The 22,508-nt window shown below is 37.4% G+C and overlaps 1 protein-coding gene across 6 annotated transcripts in view; it reads left to right on the plus strand.

Moving 5' to 3' along the window:
• KYNU (kynureninase) overlaps positions 1-22,508 on the plus strand; it is a 156,266-nt gene that overhangs the window by 15,976 nt on the left and 117,782 nt on the right. For 3 of the 6 annotated variants that reach the window (XM_032190183.1, XM_032190189.1, XM_032190187.1), the window contains 3 exons: positions 13,606-14,345; positions 17,386-17,464; positions 19,746-19,930. In XM_032190183.1, coding sequence (XP_032046074.1) covers positions 19,886-19,930 — 45 coding nt within the window. In that variant the 5' untranslated portion in view covers positions 13,606-14,345; positions 17,386-17,464; positions 19,746-19,885. Of the gene's footprint in view, positions 1-13,605; positions 14,350-17,385; positions 17,465-19,745; positions 19,931-22,508 lie in introns of all 6 variants that reach the window. The other 3 variants (XM_032190184.1, XM_032190186.1, XM_032190185.1) reach the window with 3 other exon arrangements.

A 22,508-nucleotide genomic window follows, 5' to 3' on the forward strand; every position in this document is an offset into this window, starting at 1 on the left:
CAGTGCTGGCTCTGGCTCTAGGAAGGAAGGGGAAAATGTGCTCTTTATGGCTAAAAGTGCTTTCCTAAAGTGGATATTTAGTGGTGCTCTTGACAGGAACTTATTCATCCAGAGAAAGTCAATAGGACAACCGCAACAGACCCAGCAGGATCCTTACACTCAATACTAATGGCAATGAGGTTTAGTTTGGAAAAGCAAAAGCCCAGAGAAGTCTGTATAATATTAGTGATTGCTTGCTCTTTAGTTCTGAATTTTGCATTTTCTCTCTTCTGCATCCCACTGTACAAAGATGAATGTGAGTAAAAGCATAAGTGAGGGAGGAAAAGAGTAACGATTGTTGAAAATGCTGAACTGTACCAAAATTACCTTCATTGGTAAGTACAATGGATAGTTAAAGGGTCCCTTTCAATACACAGAACTCCATAATGAATATATTCCACTTTCATTTAAAAATCCATGAAATAAAATGAGGTTTTATTCAAATACTGTCTTACCAACCACTATGAAAGGAAACACTAAACACTAATTTTTTTGACTTTTTTACTGCACTTTCCTCTCTGTTTCTGTTAATGGTTCAGTTTACATTTTTCCCTTCTGGGTCTTGACATAAGGAAGGACACTGGGAAGCTGAATTCCCTGATCTTTTTTTTTTTTTTTTTTTTTTTTTTTTTCCCCATGTGCTTGCAGCAATGGAGCTGTGCTCTGCATGCGCTATGCACAACTTTGAGAACATAGCCCTGAATGTGAGCCACTCTTGTGGTCTGCTTGTCGGCTGCATAATTTAAGCATTAGGAGAGTGTGAGGAAGCAAAGGGTCAGAAATCAATTCTGCAGTCAAATGGCTCAGGGGACTTCATTTCTCTGAAAGAGGTAAACAACTCTTCCTGCAGTGGGGCCGGCATGGAGCAGGGAATGCTTCGCAGAGGAGACTGAAGGGTTATGGAGCTTTAGTGCTTAGGAAAAAAATAATAATAAAAAACATTTGACCACCTGCACATCGAGCTTATCTCTACTCTCCTCCATATATTTATTCTTACAGCTCCTACAAGAAGGCCCTAGTGCTGAGTTTGTCTCCTTTCGGTGTTAGAGCTGCTCCTTACCCTTGCAGCCCGTTGGGATCTGCTCGCCCCTTGCTGAAGAGAGACTAATTAAATGTCGTGGGCTGGTGCAAGGACCTTAAATACCACAAATTCCATTTGCAGTGACTTTTGTGTTCCAAGTGAGGTTGCAGACCAAGAGGGGGTTAAATGGTTCAGTGCTCATATGCTGGTGCCAGAGTTGCCCCTCAGAGCTGAGGGAAAACGGGAGGGAGGGAGATGTTGGGAAGGAGGCAGCAGAGCCTAGCACGCTGATAACGGGGAAGTGGTTTCCTTAGCAACTACAGTGCTTTGGATGGTTTCAGACCAGAGTACAACTGGGTATGAAGTATCTGATTAAAATTTATTGCAGGGGACAGAAGCAGTGCAAGCCATAGCAGAGCCAACGTGTGCGCAGAAGAGTGGGTGCTGGAGATGTAGGGTGATTTGAATGATTTCTCTATTGTCTGGGCCATCTTCTGTTCATGCCGAGAAGAAAAGAGGCTTGGGAAGTGGCAGGCAGGTGAAGATGGCACGACCGAACTCTGAAGGCATGAAAATCAAGATGAAATGCGTGGCCTGGGTTCACAGCTTAAGGAAAACATAAAACTGCTTCACACTGAACATTTTCCTGAAGAATGTTCTCCTACAGCAAACTGAAAAAGCTGTTTACCTTGGAAAGGCACATCTTCCCTTTTAGATGAGCCAACTTTTGGTAATAGCTGGTAACTGGCCTACTGTGCTTCTTTTTGTGAAATAAATCTCTTTTAATTCATCAAGGCAGTAAAAAAAAACCATCCTAACTACATGCTTTTAAGCCAAATATAGTTACATCTCTTCATAGTAACATTAGGTCCAGTGGCCAAAGAGCTACTATTAGTATTTAGACCTCTGCTTTCTCCCTAGGGCTGCTGCTTGAAAATTACCAGGTGGATACTTTCTTTTTATAAATCTTTTAATTAACTTATAGTCTCGGCTAGGTTATCTTTAATATTTTCTGTATTTTATATTTGAAAACTCCTGCTTTTGAATAGGAGTAAGCATTCACATTTCTGAGTGTGAATGCTTAAACCATCGTTTAGATGCCTAAGAATCCTTTTTGGATATTGAAAGTAAATGTAGTCATGTACTTTGCTCTGCGCTTAAGTTTCCTAGTCTGTAAAATGACTGCACTACACCTCTGTCTCACAGGGATGTTGCAAGATTTATTTGTATAAGAAATGTGAAATATTTTGAGTTGCTTGTATGGCTGTGTAAGTATGAAACACTATTACAAGGAGAACTTCAAATCTTTGGATTTTTATCTGAAGTCCTGAGTCTTCAATACTGGATTTGAAATCTTATGGCAGTGTCCTTTCATGCAGTATTCCCATCAGATTTACCTTTTGTGAGTATGCTATAGCGAATAAAAAATCTCTGCAGTGAAATGCAACTCAAAGTCAGACATTTCTTGGTTTATTTTTGTTTTTGGATCTCTCAGATGTTGCAGCTTGGAATATATATAATGGGTAGACAGAGCCCAGATGATCTATGGAATATAGACTGTAAAATAAAGATTTGTTGAGTCCTTGTTGTACCAAACTCAAATTATCCAGGAATTGTAGAATTGTAGGAGAACTCATTTGGTGCTTTTTAAGCACCTGTTTTAGCATGAAAGGAAGGGAGTTTTGTAATGAAGTCACTGCACTAATATAAAAGCATGTGTGCTTAGTTAAATGCAAATCATTGGGAAGTTCCCATGAGTTAGTGAAAATCAACAGAGCGTAAGGGCCCTGAGGACCACAGTCTGACTGAAGGAAACAAGAAGGTTGCCAGCATGAAATGGTCAGACAGTGGCCATCCATGTAGCCCATCCTGCCATGCCACTTCAGGTGCCTCCTTGGAGGCATTACCATGCTTTCCGTAGTGGTAGTGAAATGCAGAAACAGCCTCAGATAGTCAGGATCCACACTAGTGGATCAAAACCAACCATGATTTTTACCCCTCAGTATTGAGTATTGAGGTAATCTTGTGAATCCAAAAACACTATTGAAGAAAAGGCAGTAATGTGGACTAGTACTCAACTAGCCAGAATCGGAGCTGGTCAGTGAATACAACCCATATCTCAATAGTTTCAAGGCATGATCCTCTTTGAGCAGGCTTTTTTCTTTTTTTTTTTTTTTCCTATTTTTTTTTCTTTTAACTTTATAATATATAAACAAAAGTTCTTTAGAGTGATTGTTTCTTCCTTACTAATAGCAAGAGCTTGTAGTAAACAGCTAAATAGCTATTTACTATATAGTAAATATATAGTTATATAGCTGCCATTTTTTTTTTTTTTTTCTTTTAGCGTTTATAGTATATCTCTGTTAATGTACACAAAACAAGTTAGCTGAGGTTACTGCAACTTCCTAAATTCACATGGTAATCATATCCTAACAGTTCCAAGCAAATTGCTTGTCAGCAGCAGACTAGAAGGACTCTATTTTTCACAGTCTTGGTAGTAATAATATAAGAAATGCAACAACAGTAAATATTCCCTAAATTTGAAGGAAACGTTCTTCCTTACGCTCCTCAAAGCAACTAATCAGGATTGGTTTTATCTCTGGAACTGTAAATTTACATCCTATAACAAGATATTCTGATATTCTCTACTTGGTTTTTCTGCGTTCTTTCTATACTGACTGGGCTAGCCAATGTTAAGTACTTTTAGGTTTTCTGCAGCTAATCTTGAGTATAAGGCAGAGCTGAGATTTTGTTTGTCTGTAATAGCTATGCAGACCCTTCCTGCTTGCAGACTTGCTGTATATTTAAGTACGGCCACCAGGCTGCCCTCTGCAAGTGCAGGATTAGGAAACACGACAAGGGAGGAGGGAAGACTATGGAAGAAGCTAGCACTAAAGGGTAAATGCACCCGAGCCACTGCAATTGCTGATGTTGGTGTGCAAGTGTCACTAAGTCACAGCACAATGCCAGTGCGAGGCCTTTATTCCCAAATTGCTGTCCAGAAGTTATGACCCATCTATCCTCTACATTTTCCACCTGTAATTCCTTTCCTGCCTCTGGCCACCACTGAGCTTGGAATGAAGATGAGATTACTTTAATAAAGCTTTTAGTGTGACTTCTCATTGTGTTGTAGTACCGTCTATGATAGATTGATACAGCAGGATTAAGAAATAATTTATTATAATCTTCATCAATTTAAAGTCTCCATTTGATTTAATGAATTGAGAGTTTATCGGAAAAGCTTTTATCCACCGTCATTGACTTGAGTTCCCTTGGCCTGGCTTCTGGAGGAAGATGTGCTCTGCTAACTGGTTTGAGACAAGGAAAAGTGATAGAGGTCAATTCTTGTTTGCATTTCTAACTAGGGAAAGTAGCAGGCAGGGCTGCAGTCTGACATGTCTACTATTTATCTTATGGGTAATTGTTTTATTTATTTATATATTTTGGTTGTGTTATGCTGTAGTAGACAACATGATCTGTTGGGAAAGCATCTGAGAGAAGAGTTGGAAGGCGTATATTCAATCACTGTTTTTTAAACCCTGACTTTCTAGGTACTCTTTTAGATAATCTGGGCAAATTAATTATTTTTAAACCCATTTTCCATCTATACAGAGATAAAGAAAAGTGCAAGAGCAATTTGAAATGATTTCCTTGTCAAGGGTAAATTAATTATTGAGGGCATGCCAGCAGATGGACCTGATACAGGGAACACATATCAGAAGATGCTTTGCCTATATGTTTTATAGGTAATTTTAAATGCCAGTCTATACAGAAAGTCTACTTTAAACAATACAACCTCTAAAATTCAATATAAATTATAAGCTTTTAAATTTAAATTTGGTAGTTTTTTTTTTTTTTTTGTGAAATGACATAATATATCTTAGATAAAATTAATTTTAAAATGTTAAATTATTGTTGAATTCTTAACTGTTCATTACATGTAGAAACTTTTACTTTGGGACTTTGGGTAGTCACACAAATTAAATAGAAAGAAAATGAAGAACGAGAGTTGAAAAAATATTAAGATATGACACAAAAGTTGATTCATGGTGTGTGTGTATGAACAAAAAAAAGGTAGTTATACGAAAGTAAAAGATCCTCAGCATGATTGTTGTTTACATCCTACATTATTTAAGCTCCATTTTGAATACAGATCTCAAGTTACTGGATGAAAAACAATGGATGTTTTTTAAAATACACCTAAGGCTTTCCAATACATTTTTATTAAATTTGATCCTCTGATGAGATCTGAGATATATAGTTAAAATATAAACTTTAACTCCACGAGTTCAATGCCTTAAAATTGTACAGGTATTTTTGCTATATAATGAATGTCACAAAATTCTAGTTAACTATAAGGATTGTGATTAGCTTTTTCTTAATGGTTCTGCTTTACTACTAAATTTAGTTGTTTGGGCTAGCAGCTCGCTCCTTTCTGTGGAGCTCCCTTTTCCTGCCTATGCAGCCCAAAGGGAATAGATGAGGGAAGTGTATTTTCCCTTCATCAAAGCTGGAATAAACTTACATCCTCCAGTTTGCACCACAGGTCTCTGTTGCATATTTTATGCATCAATCTTTCTACCAGAATAGGTAAAGAATAGCAGAAGTGCAGAACTTACAGTAGAGATACAAACCACACTTTAACATAGATGAAGGGGAGATTTACCCTTGTCTATGGCACTGTAACGCCAGATTTAACAGTGACTACAGGCTGAATGGAATCCTCTCCAACCTTCCTATTAAAAAAAAAAAAAAAAGAGAGAGAGAGAGTATTTGATGTTATGTTTGACACAAATTGTTTCATGTCATGGAAAGACTCCATGTAAAAGCTATAACATGGCCATCCCTGAGTGTGTAGTGAAGTGCTCGCTGGTTTTAGGGACTGGGGTTACTTAGATTAGAACAATTAGAACATGGAAATTGCCCTGTATGACCCCATGGGGCTAAAAAAGTGAACTGGAGAAAGAATAGTTCAATGAAAACTTGTTTGGACAGCAGAGAAGGGGATGACAGTGAAAGGGAAGAGCTGGGTAGGAATAAAGCCTGCCAAATAGCAAAAGACAAGGTTTTTCAGCAGAGCAGAAGAGATACCTTGTTAGCAGAGGATATGCAGAGTACCTGGCAGTACAGATAGTGATTGGGGCTGGCAGCTGAAAGGAAGTGTCCCTGAGCCAAAAAGCAGAAGGTGAACAGGGCACAGGAGGAGGGAGACTAGGCAAGAAGGCACAGAGAGCCAAAGGGTGTCCTGGGTGGTTCAACTTGCACACAGGAGAGATTGGTTATGCTGAATCTCCTATCTGAATTTTTGTTTACTTTTACTAATGCAATGTACGACAATATTTCCTCTCCAAGTAACATTTTTATATGTATGTTTGCATGTGTATTGGATATATGCATATTTATTGCCTCCTGCCTAATTTCTCAAGGAAAACAAAATATTTTCTAGAGTTACAGGGAAGTTTATTATTTTAAAAAATAACTTGTAAAAATAAGTTTGGAATCAATGCATCTGCAGGTTCTCTACCTTTTGAATAAAACAGAGAAAGTTCTCCCTGTATGGCTCCTAGTCTTGTGTCATACTGGGAAGTTACCGTAAAGAGAGTGAATTCAGCTTTCAGGTTGTCACTTACCACCTTCAATAGTCAAAAATATTGAGTGGTATATTTATTATTCCAGCATTAATTCTCATATGAAGGCTACACTATACTGTACATCAAAATCCTAAGGGATGGAAATCAAAGAAATTTTTCATGGAACTATGAAGCACTTGATATGACAAATACTTCATAAAATTAGAAAAGCCTTATCATTTAAAAGATGAATCACACTGAGTTGTAACTGCCCTGCTGTGCTTTGCATTCTGTCTGCTGATATCTAGTATTTCAAGTGCATATATCATCGACCTCCTTATCTGTACTTTACAATCATTTTTTTCTTTTTTGGTGTTGTTACAAAATTTTTGCTGATCACTCATCTTTAAATTTAGTTTTGGAAGTGTTCAGTGGTTAATTTAAAGTATGCTTAAGGAAACATTTAAGCTCAAATTGCTGTTCTGGGATTTCTGGAGAGAGGGAGGAAAACTTTATTTTATATACTGTCTTTTCCTCCAAGAACACCAGGGAAAACAGATCTCTGGTACAATCCACACACATGACAAGGAAATATAGTGTTTTTTTCTTAGCAATTTATCACCCTCTGTATGATGGAAAACCTAGTTTTCCAAAAGAAATACCAGGGAAAAAAATAATAATAAAAACACACACGCGCGCGCACACACACACCTGAAGAAAACTCACATTCAACACAGGTGAGAAACTCAAATGACCAAAAGACAAGTTTATTTACTGTATTTCTGATGGACCTCAGTCTGCTAGTCAGAAACTAATAGGGATGCTAAGGTATGACCCCACTGTGTAATTATTGTCTAGTTTATGGTTGGATTTCTGGGAAATATGTTATTCCATGAAAAATCTATTTAGACATTTCATAACACATCTCAAATGAACACCATTTTTTAGCATGTTTTCAACCAAGCAAAATGTGATATGTCATCGTGACTGTAAGAGAACCATATTTTTAAACAGATGTCATTTTTCTTATGATTACTGTATTCCATTATGAATCACCTCCGTTGGAGGAAAAAAAAATCATCTCTTAATGTACAAAACCTTGTACCTGAAATACACTGTGTTCAGGAAATAATAGGACACAGTAGTCCATCTGTGCCAGACTCAAATACCAGTAGCTCTTTTGAGAAGAAATGCTGAGGTCTTGGAAGGGGCCACTACGTATTATAGATATGCATTTTCATATCAAAACCAGCATGCAGCAATACCAATAAAGCCCTTCAGTATAAACAACCGTAATTGACAGCATTGTGTATCAAATGATCTATAAAGTACTCTATTTCATGTAAGATGGCTGTGGAGATTTAATAGGCAACAGAAAGTTGCTATAAAATGCCATAATCTTGCACATAAGAGAACTGCTAATTAGAATTGTCAATCAGAGATTGATCACTACCTCGTAAACTGCATAAGATGTTTCTGCACCCAAGCAATTGTGTTATCTTAAGGGTACAAGAAACTGCAGCATTCAGCTCAGAGCTGTCAGCAGGATTTCACGGAGCGAAGGTCTGTTCTATCACCGCAGTCTGTTCAACAGCCCTTCTGAGAACACCTAGGGCATTGTGAGCTTCACAGACTGCTGCTAGAAAGCAATGCTGCACTCAAGGAAAAGAAAAAAAAATAGTATGTATATCAGTCCTTTTTTAATTGTTAGAAGTATAAATTGCTGCATCACATTCACTCCTCCATTTTCTTGTTTTGTATATAAATGAGTCATAGAAACACAGAACATCATGAGTTGGAAGGGACCCACAAGGATCATCAAGTCCAACTCCTGGGTCCACGCAAGACTACCCCAAAATGAGACCCTATATCTGAGAACAGTGTCCAAATGCTTCTTAAACTCCAGCAGGCTCAGTGCCGTGGCTACTGACCTAGGTTACCTACAAGGAAGGGAATGCATACAATGCATACAAGGAAGACCTTAGTGGAGAAATTCTTCCTACTCTGTGTGGTTACTTCTCTGAAAGTAATATATAGTTCTCTCTTAGAATTGCGTTGGCACTCAGAGTATTTTATGTGATGTGTTGAGAAAGAATTGTGCTTTCTGCAGCTGCATACCAACAGGTGGACACTGTCTTGTTTGTAGAGCATCCTGAAATCAGGAAGGTTAGAAGGAATTTGAGATAAAATGTATGCATTAAAAGTTTTGATAAAGATCTATAGGAAATACAACTGTGAAGAAAAATGGTGCCTGCTACTTTCAAAATGAATTAAAGATTAATTATATTGTAGATTAAGAGCGACCTACTGTTACAATGTTTTTTTTTTCATTTTTGAATTCTCAGTATTATCTGGTTCTCTATAAATTGTGTCCTCAGAGTGGCAAAGGGTCTCCCCAACCACCGGCAGGTGTTCAAAAAGAGGCTGGTTACAGTTTCCTGTAAGAGGTTCAGGATTTGCTGAAGGGCACAAAATTTTGAAGTAATTGTGTCCAAAACACTTGTATTTCCCCAATGTGATGCTTTGCTATCAATCAGAATCCTTGTAGAGTGTCTGGAGGGAAGAAATTTCAGGAAAACAACATTTTCTTTCTGATTTTCTCTTTCTCTAGAGAAGCTTGGCGTGGTAGGTCGCTAGCAGCTCTGCCAGAGGGGACAGCAGAGATCGGTGTTGTAACTAGTTTGGTGGGAACTGAAACAGAACAATGACTGTGACTTAAACTTGTGGAGGATCAGGAGCTGCAGGGGCAGCCTAATGTCTGTAAAATGCTCTCAGATCTGACCTACTTGCATAGGGCTTGAGCCACCTGAGTCCAGCAACCCTCTAAGGATGGAGACGGTGTGACGTCTCTGCCCTCATGGGGAATAGGGTTTTCCTCATATCTTTTCTGAATCACTCATCTTTATTTTTGGAAAATTACTGTGATAAATGGAAAGGTGATGGTGATAGCAGAGTGAGTCATTCATGGTTGAAAATAAAATTACCTTGGAATATTGTGTTGGAGAAAACAAATCTCGTCCACATCACGGATTTGTTTTATGGCTGTTGTGACTAGCCATGGGAAACAATGCCTTGCACTTAAGGCTCATATGCAATGTTTTGCAAAGCAATTCTCAAACTGTAAGTGTTAGGAAGGTTAATTTAATCCAGAATTAATGAAGAGACTATAACTCATCCTCCCTAATGTTAATCATTCAAAACATCTTTACTTGCTAACTGACTACTGTCAATTATCATTTCTAAGAGATGCTGAATAGGTAATTTCTTGTATACTGATTCTTGTCAGTATTTTACAAAACAGTCAGCATCTCATTCAGAAAGCATGAATTGGGAAAGCACAAAAAGCCCTGTTAGAACAGATGGTTTCTGTGATTGACGCCCTAATGCACAGTTTCAACTCTGTCTAGTCACTTTAACAGGGAAGTGCTTTAAGGATTCACCAGTTGGCTTGTCAAATTAACATCAGGCACTAGTTTGGGTGTAAAATCACAAGCATAAATCATTTGGTGACCTGAGGTTGGATGAAATATTAGCTAAAAGGAAACTTTTAACTTGAAGAAAAGCCTTTTCTGTGCTATGTTAACATCATCAATCACAGAATCACAGAACATTTAGGATGGAAGGGACCTTTGGAGGTTATCTGGCCCAATCCACCTGATCAAGCAGGGCCGCCTTGAGCTGATTGCCTAGCAGAGAAGTTGACCATCATCATGGAGAGAGGCTGACTAGTTAGAGCTGACCTCTTTTCTGAGGGGTGTGCTTCATTCTATGCTCAAGTCACAGAGCTGCCTACTGCCCTACCATGAAATAATAGCAGAGCTAAGAAAGAATATTTGCAAGTCCTTAACGCCAGGGACTAATTGCCCAGTGACCCAACTAATGCTGAGATTTTGAATTCAGATCATCCTTGATGCAGAGCTGTTCAGAAAGCCAGGTTTAATAGAACTTCTGTGAGTGGTTGAATAATGTCTTAAAGTCACGTATATGTAATTCATTAAGTGTAGCAAACATCAGATCCTTCATGCTGAGTCCATTACCTTTTTTCTTGGGAACTTTGACTCCCATAGAATATGCACTTGGCTTAGGTGACATGGTGTTTAGGTCTTTTTTAGTGTGAAGTCTTTAACAGCAAGGAAAAAAAAAAAAAAGATATAACAAACCAACTACTTCACTTAAAAATAATAGTTATTTAATCAGTACAATTCTGTATTATGAATAGTTCCAGAAGTCTTCTCTGAACAGCATAAGACCTGTAAGAAATCCTGTCTCTTAGAGGAAGGGGCTTTCCAATTCCTACTTAATTCTGCAAAGGATATTTTTATGCCAATAATACATGCCTGACAGGAGAAAGAGGATTGTAGAAACTAGAAAAGAAAATAAAGGGGGAGTGAAGAGGAACCCACCAAAACAAAGAAAGAGTAGGGGTAAAGTGACAAAGAGAAACAGTAAATAAATAACAGGGGAAGGGGAAAAGGGCAAAAGAAGGAGAAATATTATTTCAAGTGGTTGAAGATAAAGAGAGGAATGAGTAGGAAGTGGCAGGTTCAAAACAAACAAGCTATAAAATGTGGGGGTGAGCTCTGAAACTCCTGCCACAGGATGTTGAGATAATTTGTACTCTATCTCCATTGCTTTTTCACAGTCACTATTACTTCCATATGCTGTGCATGTTTAGCATAGATTTCTTTTGCAGAGAGGAGAAAATAAAAATAAAAAAAGGCATAGTAAAGAGATTGTAAGTTCAGGTAGAAGCTCGATACTTTCATTGAAGAAAAATCCCCTGTGGATGACTTGCTCTTTAGAAAGCATGCTTAGTGGGTGCTGAGCTGCCACTGGTGGGACGGTGGAGGGGTAGGCTTGGGTTTTTGCCCAGTCTTGGAAATGGGACATGGGATCTGACAGTGCTACTCTGGCCCTGTAGGCTGCTCTGATGTCAGGGAAGGAAACCATGCTGATGGAAAAACATGAACGGTGCCTGCTGTGAAGTGAAGTTTATAGACCTGAACTATAAGGGTGGAAGCAGAGGCAGAAGATTCCCAAAGGGTTAATATCCATCTTCCTTTTGCTCTTCTTGCAGCACAGTGAGCTCCCTGGCTTTCAGCTGCTTCCCTTCCTCCTGGCAAGGTGGCTTCCACTTGCTGCTGCCTTTATGACATTGCTGAAACCCATCACTCTCTTTAAGTACACTTTTGTCCTTATGGCTCCCTAGGCAGGTATTATCTCTCATCACTCAGTATTTAGGCTTACACTGTGCTCAAGTATAGTTCTTGCTAATCTCCTTCACTCTGAGGAATTCCTATTATATATCTAGAGCATATGCAAGATTTTCTTTGGAAAGATGATCATGAGATACATCTCTCTGAATTATGCGTGTTATTCAGAAGTGGTTCGGGCTGTGTATTTGGGCTGCATGAAGCAGTCATTTGAAATAAGATCGTGCCAGGACTGTGCTTGTAGTGTTGCCCTTGGTTTGGTGCTGAGATAATGTCAGGCTGTGCCAGTGCAGGTCAGTATGGGTCCTGTGCTGCTGTTAGTGCCCCATCCTCAGCAGAGTGAGCAGGAAATGAGATCCTACATTGTTTGCTTTATACATCTTGGGTGGTTGAAGCAGCACAGAGGCATGAGGTGGAACATGGCTGATACAGCCCTGGGTCAGGGTGAACAGGATCTTTGACTTTCTGAATTACAATTTCATTTCTCTCCTATTACTAGACCAGTTCCCCTCATGTATCCTTCATTAAAGACAACTCTGTGGTCCAAGACCTTTAACTCTTTCCTTTGTAGGATTTCATACATGTGCAATGCGTTGCCTTGCAGGTGAGGAACAAGCATTCATATAACCTGATTTTTTTTTTTCTTCAGTAAACTATAGAAAATTAAAACATACTTCACATTTAAAATTTAAAAGTACTGTTATAGTGCACAAATTCTTCCAAATTCTCATCTTTGCTTAGGCTGAGAATAATTATTTGAGTTTTGCATCTGTGTAAAAAATGCATTGCTCCAAATACAATGAAACATATTCTAAAGTTCCACCTCTAACATGCAATCAAAATGGAGAGATTATATGTACCTATAAAACAGAAATAATTTTCTCTGCTTCTCAAAGATAATTATATATAATTTAACATATATAGAATATAATTATAAACTAGGTGTTTAATTTCAAATCTGGAGTGATAACACCTCCCCCCCCAATTTTAAAGTGAATAATTTGTTTAAGTTTGCAGTTTACAATCCTTCCTAAGCACGTCTTTGGAACAGCATTGCATTACAGACACATTTTATCATCTGTTGCATAAGGATATTAAGTCAGTTTTATTGGAAGTATAGAGGACTGTTTACCTCGGACAAAATTACAGGGTAATAAATATATGTAATGTCAAAGTTTAACTACTCAAACCATTGTTAATTACCCATTTCTAGATTATTATTAGAAAGGAAAAAACAAAAAAAAAAAAAAAAGGAAAAAGAAGAAGAAGAGGAAATAAGATTGTTTCACTGCATGAAATTGCATACAAGAAACTTCAATAGAGAATAGTATAAGAGTGCCTCCAAGTGGCACCTATCTAAATTCCACTTCAAATAAATAAATAAATAAAGTTTAAGCAAGGTACATAAGGAATTAGTTTGCAAAAACAAGCCAAACAAATCATATCTTTTTTTTTCTTTCTTTCTTTTAGTCCATTTCATTCTTTATATCCTTACAGACATTTATGTTTAGTAGTTAATGGGACCTGCTATGTATTATTAAGAAACCAAACAGGAAGAGTATTTAATCTAAATCAGTGTTATCAGATAAATGTCTTTCTGAAATGTCTTTCCTTCCTACATTTGTGATGGTCATTCTTAGATTAATTTTAACAGTTAAATAAACTTTTTGTCATGACATGTCATAGCTTCAGAATTTTGTGGGAATTGCTTATTTGCAGAAATTGTGTTTTCCTTTGCTTTTGTGGTTCTTCCCCACTACAGGGTCCTGTTCTCCCAGCTAACATCCGAGCGAGGGCAAAGTGCCAACCTCTGATCCACACCACGCATCACTTCGTGGCTCTCTGCTGTGCGCTCAGGCTGAGCTGCTGCCATTGATGTCTGTGCAAGGAGTGAGGGCAGACTGTGCAACTAGGAGACTTTTTGCCCTACAACTGAAGGGAAATGAACTGGAATGACTAACTGAAAGGGAAGATCTGTGGATTCGGTAGGCTGTGATGTGGTAGTGCTGAAAAGAGTGGAAGAGCCTGTGTGCTAGCTAACACAGGACAGTGAACTTTACAGGCACAGCCATGAGCTGGCAAACCCACAAGAAAAAAGGGAAGTGTGTTGTTCTGTGCTCTCTGAGGTCTTGGCTTGGATAGACCAAAGGAGCATTTTAACATCAAACTCCTCTTGGTTCTGAAACTCACTGGAACCAGTAGAAAATCTGTTCAAAACATTCAGCAGAAAAGTCTGCTGTTTTTCTGTTTGTTTGTTTCCACTGTGGTGAAGAACTTGTGGAACTGATTGTGTCAGAAGGCTGTGGAGACAAGCAACACCAGCATGTTCAGAAAGGAGCTGGACAAATCCGTGGATAACAAGTCTATAGAAATACAATGAAGAAAGGGACCAAAGATGTTGGCCCCCATATCCCTAATCCAAACAATTGCGGATGTTGGAAAAGACTGCAGATCAGGCCAAGTGTCTCCCAGCTGGACTAGATGGAGCAAGGGTCTCTCCCAGTAGGTAATTTCCCATGTTTTTAATAGAAGATTGTAACCCACGTTTAAAATAATTGCTTTCAGTGTGCTTTAAATATATATACATATATTGTCTAGTCTAGAAAATCTGTAACTGTAGCCATGAAGTTTTAATCAGCAAAGATGAAAATAACTCATATAAAGAATACTTTATGTGGCATTTAACAGGAGCAAATCTACAGGTTCCACAAGCTTCATGTGGCTTTTTCACATAGCTGTCTGAAGTCATTGTATTCCTTTAAAGTCGGAAATAACTTGATATCTAGGAGAAAATCACTGTCAAAGAAACCTACTAATTTAAATATTCTTCTATGATTGACAGGTTACAACACCCACAGCTAATATGTAGTTACTTGATGGCAGACTTCACAGTTTACAGATAGATTAAAAGAAATGAGGAAACTGGTTCTTACTTTAGAGTGAAATAGCATAATATATATCCAGCTTTTTTTTTTTTTTTTAATAGTCAATCTGCTTCTTAGCAGAGAAAATCAGCTGATATACATTATAAGAAAAACAAAATATAAATAAAGGTTGCATTTATATTTGACTATGTTTTTGCTTAGGTCTGTATAGGCAATAGCAGTTAACAACAACTATTTTTCAAGCTGTACTACACATTAAAGAGTTGGAACTTAAGTTTAGATATGAAAAGAATAACACTAGCAATACAGCCTGGAAATATTTGATGTTTGTAACTTGCGTCAAGGTTTACCTTTGCTCTAAATGAATGATTGCACTTTTTGTTGAATGTTTTCTGTGTTTATCTGAAGACTGATGTTTTGTAGCTTTTTAAAGATAAATCATGTTTGGCACACTTCAAGCTTTATGTGTAAAATATCTTAGCTTCTTTTCAATAGTGATTTGCAGTTAGTAATCCTTGTAATGGCTTTGTCAGAGGAAAGAGCTTTGTCAGAGATCAGTCTGCAGGAAACAGAAAGAAGATTTAAGAGAGTAACTAAAATAGTAGGGAAATTTGGGAAAGCATATCTGAGCAACCTATCTGAGAAGAAAAGAAAATGGTAAATAAGAAAAAATACTGACAGGATTTTCTCAGATTATTATATATAGATTATGCAGCCAGCACCTAATACTCCTCATACGGCGCCTTGATCCACAGAATCTCAAAGTGAGTTGAAGACAGGTAGGCAGAACTGAGCTGGCAGAAGCTGAAGGCTCTTGGAGATGACATGTATTATTTACCACTGCATGGAGAGTATTGCCCCAAATGGCAAAAAATTTAAATAATTTTCACTGAAAAAAACATGTTGGTAGATTCATATTTTGCCTGTGACACTTTTAAACATTCCTCAAAAGTTGTTACCCTGTCTTTAAACTTCTCTATACCTTATTTTCCTCCATCTTCTTTGAATGGGGGTCCTTTTACTTTTCTAGGACCATAAGTCCCTAGTGATTACCTTTCAAAAATAAAAACTAATTACGCCATTTTATTAATATACAATGTATTTTTAAGGAAGATGTCGGTAGATATAAATTTCATAGTGACTGCATTCTCTATGAGGAAGATCTCAGTTTATTGGAAAAAAAAATAAAAGATAAGTACCTTTTCAAAATTAATTAATTAAAAACATAACCACATATCAGCAGATGAGTACATAGAAGGGAAATCAAATTATGCATATGTAAACCTGTGGAGAAGTACAGAAAATAGCTGCATCTCAAGTATGGTACAGGTATGATATTTAGCAAAGATGATACCGTTTATCTTGCTTTCGTAGCAAGATAAAGTTCTTTAATTGTGAAATCATTTTTTTTACTTTTTTTCTTCTTGGTCTGAATTCCTCTTCAAGAAGTGTCCTCTGGTATCATCCTGTGCTCACGACACTGTGAGTAGCCAGAGAATGTCCCCAAGCCAGAGTGGTGGCATAGCTGATGACTGGGGCCCTGGCAATAGTTCAACATTTCAGTAAAAACCCTTAAGCACAATGAATCATACAAGCTTAGGGCCAGACTCAGCACTGCTGATTTAAGATGGTATAATTTATGCCCCCATCAGCTTTTGCCTCAGTATGTCTTGGAGGATGGCAAGAGTCTTCTGCTGGAGTGTTGTCTAATTAATATTACTACAGAAGGAGAGAGAGTCTGTTACCCAGTGGTTGGAAAACAGAGGGAATGCAGGACACCCATGTTCAAGCATCTGGTTTGAAGCAATCAGATGTATGCCCACCTACAAGCTCTTGTGGAAGAGGGAAGCTCCTACTGCTTTGCTGCCCACCTAAGTTGGACCTGTGAAATAGCCACAGCCTCCTTATTCTGCTTTCTGCCAGCATCTCTGCACTGCATTAATTTGATCCTCACTTTTGTTATTTTTATCATCTTACAAAGAACAAAAATTGAAGAGATTTTGTGATGGTTACACTCCATCTCCAGGCACTGAGAAGATTACTTCTCTGGCTTTTAAATCTCTTTCTTTCAAAAGATTATCTGTTAACTACCTATATCTCAATAATCTTATCAAAAAGCAATTGTTCAGAAATGCTTTAGAAGGCATTAATTCAGAATTAGGTAACTCTTTAGAGAACATTTCAAACTCACAAGTATATAATGAGTTTAATTTTTTGTAGAAAAATTAGTCTTAGTTCATCATTTTGTGAAAGTACTGCATGTAGCTCTTCTACTAGAAAATTATCAAATAACATTCCCAGCATGATTCAGCATTAGCCAGGAGTATCACCACTGAAAAAAAAAAAAAAAAAAGAAAAAAGTAGTGAGTCAGGCTCAAGCATGCGTTGAGGAAAGGGACTCATACACTAATCCTGAAGTACCTTCCAAAAGTACAATAGCCTGACACACCTTTTGAGTCAGAACCACATTTTGTTCCCCAGACAAATAGAAATGTAAAGATATACTTAAAAGTATCTTTATAAACAAATAGCTGTCCCTCAAGATTTCAAATGTTAAGCTAGTTTAATAGCTAGGATAAAGGCTAACCTCAAAGTGTAGAAAAGAGCAACAAGGGATTGCCTTTCCTCCTGATTTGTTTGATTAACATTTCTTGCAGATGAAGGGAGAATCCACATGTGTTCCTCTGCAGAAATCAGTTTAGTGACATGGCTCTGCCTTTCCCTTCTTCTGTGAAGGTGAGTGAGAGTTTGAGGCACAAGGTTCCTCTCCAGGAGCATCTTCACTAAAGCTCAAATTCTTCTTTCCTCATCTGTTCAGCCCTTCTGCATGCTCTGTGCAATGGGCAGTGACTTAGAGGGTGCTCAGAAGCCTGATAATGTTGCTGCTTTTGCCTTTATGAACCTCATGGGGATGAGGCAAGTAGATATTTGCCCTGCAATGGCAGAAAGAGGGCTCTGGCAAGGTCTATATGTATACAGAGATCTTTGGAGACAGCATAGGGTAAGTAACCCCTCTTTTTGTAGGAATTGCTGTAATATTAAGCAGTGCTTAAAGCTATCTTTCCACACTTTGTCCCAGATGTCCAGCTCTGCAGAGGACAAAAGATTCAGAAGACATCTACATCTCCAAAGAGGAGATCTCCACCCCAGCAGTTCCATTACAAATCAGTCCCACACATCCTGTACCTTCCCATAGTGTCTCTGGTTTTCCTTTGAGTTGATGGCCATCTGCTCATACTATCTGCATCTATATTTATTTACGTGCATGTATATTGGTGTATATATCTCACACAGACACTCTTTTTTTAAAAAAAAAAGTTACATCCCCCAAAACACAGCAGGAGAGGCTTCAGTTGCTGAGATGATTCTCACTCACCAGTGTGGAGGAAGAACTGGTCCTAGTCTGTTGCTATAGCAATTTTCAGAGGTGTGAATGTGGCTTAATAGTGTCATCTTGGAGCACTATAAATCTAAAGTAATGCCTGCCAAACTATTACATTCTGAAAATTCCATACTAAGGGAGTTAATAAAATTGATATGTGTGCAAATGGCATTTATAAGTTGCACATTACCAATAGTGTGTTCAGTCCCACTCCAATAAAAAGCAGTTGCAAAGCTCTCACTGACTTCATGGCATTCAAGATGAAGCCCAACATCTAGCTGTGATTAAGTATGCAGTCTTGACAATTCAATGAAGAAAAGATAAAAAGCAATGATCCTATGGAGAACAAAGCTGCTCGTCTATTTATCAACAAATGCATTCGAAATCTTCTATCATTAAATTATACATCAATAATATTATAAAATGGAATGGGGGAAAAAAAGAGAAAGTGTCAAACTAAAATCTTTGATGTAAAAACTTGTGCAAGATGATGAAAAGGAAAGCCCAATATAGCTGTCTAGTAAAATCTTCTAGGTGTATAAAATGTAGCGTATGTACCTTTTCTGTGCAATATGATTTTCTAATTACTGTTAAATCATTTATTGTGATAATTAATAATGGTTAAATAACGAACCTTTGCAAAATTGTGAAATATTCACTCAGAACACAACAGTTCTTATAGATTAGTATTATGAGACCAAAAGGTCAGTAAGATTTTAAAAACATGTTCAGTTCATGTCCCCTGCAGGGCAAATGTAAATTCATTGTTTAGAAACCAATAATGTTATGGGCTATTCTTGTCTGAGGGATGTTATTATGGCCACAATTCATTAGGTTGCTGTGTCTCTGGGATCTGCTTCTATTTCTTCAGCAATAGATCTGTTTCTAGAGAGTCCAAACAGGAGGTAAGGGAATTTCCTGTGTGTAGTTTTTAAATAGAAGAAATCCTGGCATGCTTTTTCCTAGGTATTGGGTGTTACTCCTTAATAGTCCTTACTCTTTGTTGTTCTTTTGAGAGTAACACATTTATCTGTATGGGACACAATTTCTAAAGTTAGTACTATGAAACTAAGATATTCCAATGCTTGTTTTTCTGCTTTTTGAAACTGCTGGTACTCACTGGTGCGCTCATCAGCACAGTGCTGTCAGCCAAAGCATGCTCATGCACTTTAGTTAGATAGAGACGGAGACAGGGACTGTTGGAATTAATAATTGCTTTCTTAACTGTAACTTAGTGGATAGAAAAAATATATTTTTTTGTTATTTCAACACGTGCTCAGTCATGATATGTTCCCACACAGTAAATACTGGTATGTCACCAGCCAAACTTTGCAGATACATGGCTAGTTATTTTATTTTAATAATTCAAGCAAATATAATTCTATTCTTTTTTGTATAATGGACTACCACATACTGAAACTTTTCCAGACAACTACCACATTTGTCATTTAGCAAAGTTATTCTTTATTGCATCAATCAAAGACTTTAGACAACAACAAATAAATAAATAAATAAATAAAAATATTGTAAGACTGAATTTTTCTGAATAGACACTTTTTAATTATATGAACCTAATCCTATCTTCTAAATTATATATCAGTGTGTCATGGTTACTTTTCATTGTTTGTTTTCCAGGGGATAGAAACTAAGGACACAATTCTTCTTGTAATGGAAAGTGGATCTAGAAAGGAGAAGAAGAGAAGAGACAGAAATTATGTGACCACCTTCAGAGTGGACATCCAGTCCCCCCAGAGTGATGGTGTCTGCAAGAGAGGATGATTTTCCCTCAGAAATTCTTGAGAGATTTTGCAGCAGTTTCAGTAAGAGTTATCTGCCAGATTGTAAGGTTTATTTTACGCTATAAAGTTCATCTGAGAAATGAAAAACAACACAGATTTGCTTTCAATTCATTTTTCCTTTTCATCCTCTTCTCAGCCAAGCATGAACCTCAGCCTCTCTCTTTGTTTCTCACAAAAAGGTTGGAGCTGGTTTCCAGCAATTATTCTGAAGCAAAGCAGATCAGCATAGCAAAGTTAAAGCAATAAAAATAACAGTACAGACAGGAAAAAATATTGCATGATGGATTCTGATCTCCTGTGCTTCAGCATTAATCACAGTATTGATTTTAACAGGAATGACTTCTCAGCATACTGACTGTAGTTGCTTTTTGTTCTTTTTATTTTACTGCGGCTGATTAGTATCTGTCCTTCTGTGTCCAGTGCGGAACCATCCTCTGGAGAGAGTGCTTTCAGAAATACTTTTATTTTTTTCTCAGTTAAAATAATTACTTGAAGAGATAAGATGACTCAGCTAGAGTTATTAGGGCTGGTGTTCTGTTTGGATTATTGGATTATTACTGAAAATTAAAAAAAAAAAAAAAAAAAAGAGAGAAACTGATTTTGTTAAGAGGCCTGTTGCACTGCATGCCCATAAACTGTAGATGTTTTTAGTTTAAACCATTTTGAAAAACATTTGCAGCAAAATATTGGGTTGTGGTACATGTACTCCTGAACAGTGAGAAAGCTGCATGATAAAAACAATGTACTAACAGGTATGAAGGTAGAACTAAGACCTGGAGTTGATGAACTGAGTAATTCTGTGTGATTAGCACATGCCACAGTAAGATTATTTGAGTTATTCTATTTTACTGGACATTTAATTTATATTTCTATGAATTAAATTGAATCTTCTACTATCAACACTGTCGTACTTATCTTTCTGCTACATGTAAACGTGCAAATGTAGATGCACAGTATGAACACGTGCATCTCCCAACATAACACTACATTTCTTCTCTTTGGTGTCCTGTTAATCTGTCTCTGCACAGCTACATCTTTGACCAGACAATTTCCTGGAAAGAGAACATTTTCCTTTCCCTCAGTAGCAAAGTCTCTTTTCTGTTCATTCATGATTCTTGTTAAGACTTCTTTTTTTTCTCTGGAAGGATCTTTCTAAGAAATATCAGCCTCATTTATTACTAACTTCAGTGGCACTGTTGAGAAATTAAATCATTCAAAACCTTTATATTTGAGATGCTCTTGAATAATGAAATGCTGCTAGCCAGAGGTCTAGTTGCATCTCTATGTCCCTGGTATTTCTTCATTCCCCGCACCTTCTTGCCTTGTGGCAGTACAGGTATTCACTGATCCAGTTCAGTGGACTCCTTTGGGATAGGGGGATGGCAAAGGCTGGGGAAGGCAGGACATGGTGTTGCAGGTATGAGATGTTTCTATGGACCTATTCATGTACATCAGACGAAGTGTGTGCGAAAAGGCTCTTAAACCCCAAAACTAACCAAGGGTAGGCTGTTTCTTGCACACAGAGCCCATGCATCAGTGGGAACTGGGAGAGCTGGGAGAGCAAGTGCAGCCAGCTTGGTGCTACCAGCATACTTGCAGCACTACTACCTCTTATTTTAACATTTACGTCTCCATGTTTAGCACTGAAGATGACTATGAAAGTGAAAATTCTTTATATACAAACACCTGAAATCTCACATTCCTTTACTATAAGAATGACTCCAACTAGCTATAGAGCTGTACTTCAGTGCAATGTATTTTCTCATTATTAAAGCTGCCTATCTTTTTTAGCTCTTCTACTGCCTAATCACCATTCTAAATATGCCTGAAAATGTATCTTGGCTTCCTTGGACTGGTACTTTAACCTCTGGAAAACTATTTTTCTTGAACTAATGTGCAATTTTCATTCAATCAGGGGTGTCTGGGCTTGACTTTGTAACCTCTTGAATGCAATAAAATCACTAGAGTAATGCTTAATGACACACAGGGTTGAAAATATATTTTAAGAATTTCAAGGCTGTTACTTTCTCAATTTCAAATTTATCAGACAATTAAAAAAATAATTAAATATTCAGTCTCCGTACAACTTAACAGAGATGCTGGGTCTACTTAACAGACTTTATTAGGCTCATGGGTCAAAATTAATTTGTTAAAACTACTTAATGCAAGAGATACTGTCCTGTATTACATCTATTTAGTGCTAGCATACAAAGAAGCCCTATACCAGATTTCTAATTCAATGCTCACCAGTCTTTAGAACGTTGTTTCAATCCATTTTACTGAGTAAATTTGACTGTGGCAAAATCAAATAACAAAGACAAATTAGTTGCATCTTCTGTTAATCATTGATTATAAATTAGACATGCTAGCTCAACTGAAATGTCTCTGAGGATGTGAATATTAGAGTTAATTGTTTAATTTAGAAAAGAGCTAGAAAGTTTGTTTCCATTTGTACTGCTTGTAATCCTTTGAGATTAACATATTTGGACTCTTTACTTGATAAGTGACAGTCTTTCAAATACTGAGTCTTTTAGATGGACCACTGTTTAAAGAGTAAACGATACCTGGACAGCAGAAGTATTTGTTTCATTGTAATGTT

Source organism: Aythya fuligula, chromosome 6 (genome assembly GCF_009819795.1).
Source record: "Aythya fuligula isolate bAytFul2 chromosome 6, bAytFul2.pri, whole genome shotgun sequence".
NCBI lineage: Eukaryota > Metazoa > Chordata > Aves > Anseriformes > Anatidae > Aythya > Aythya fuligula.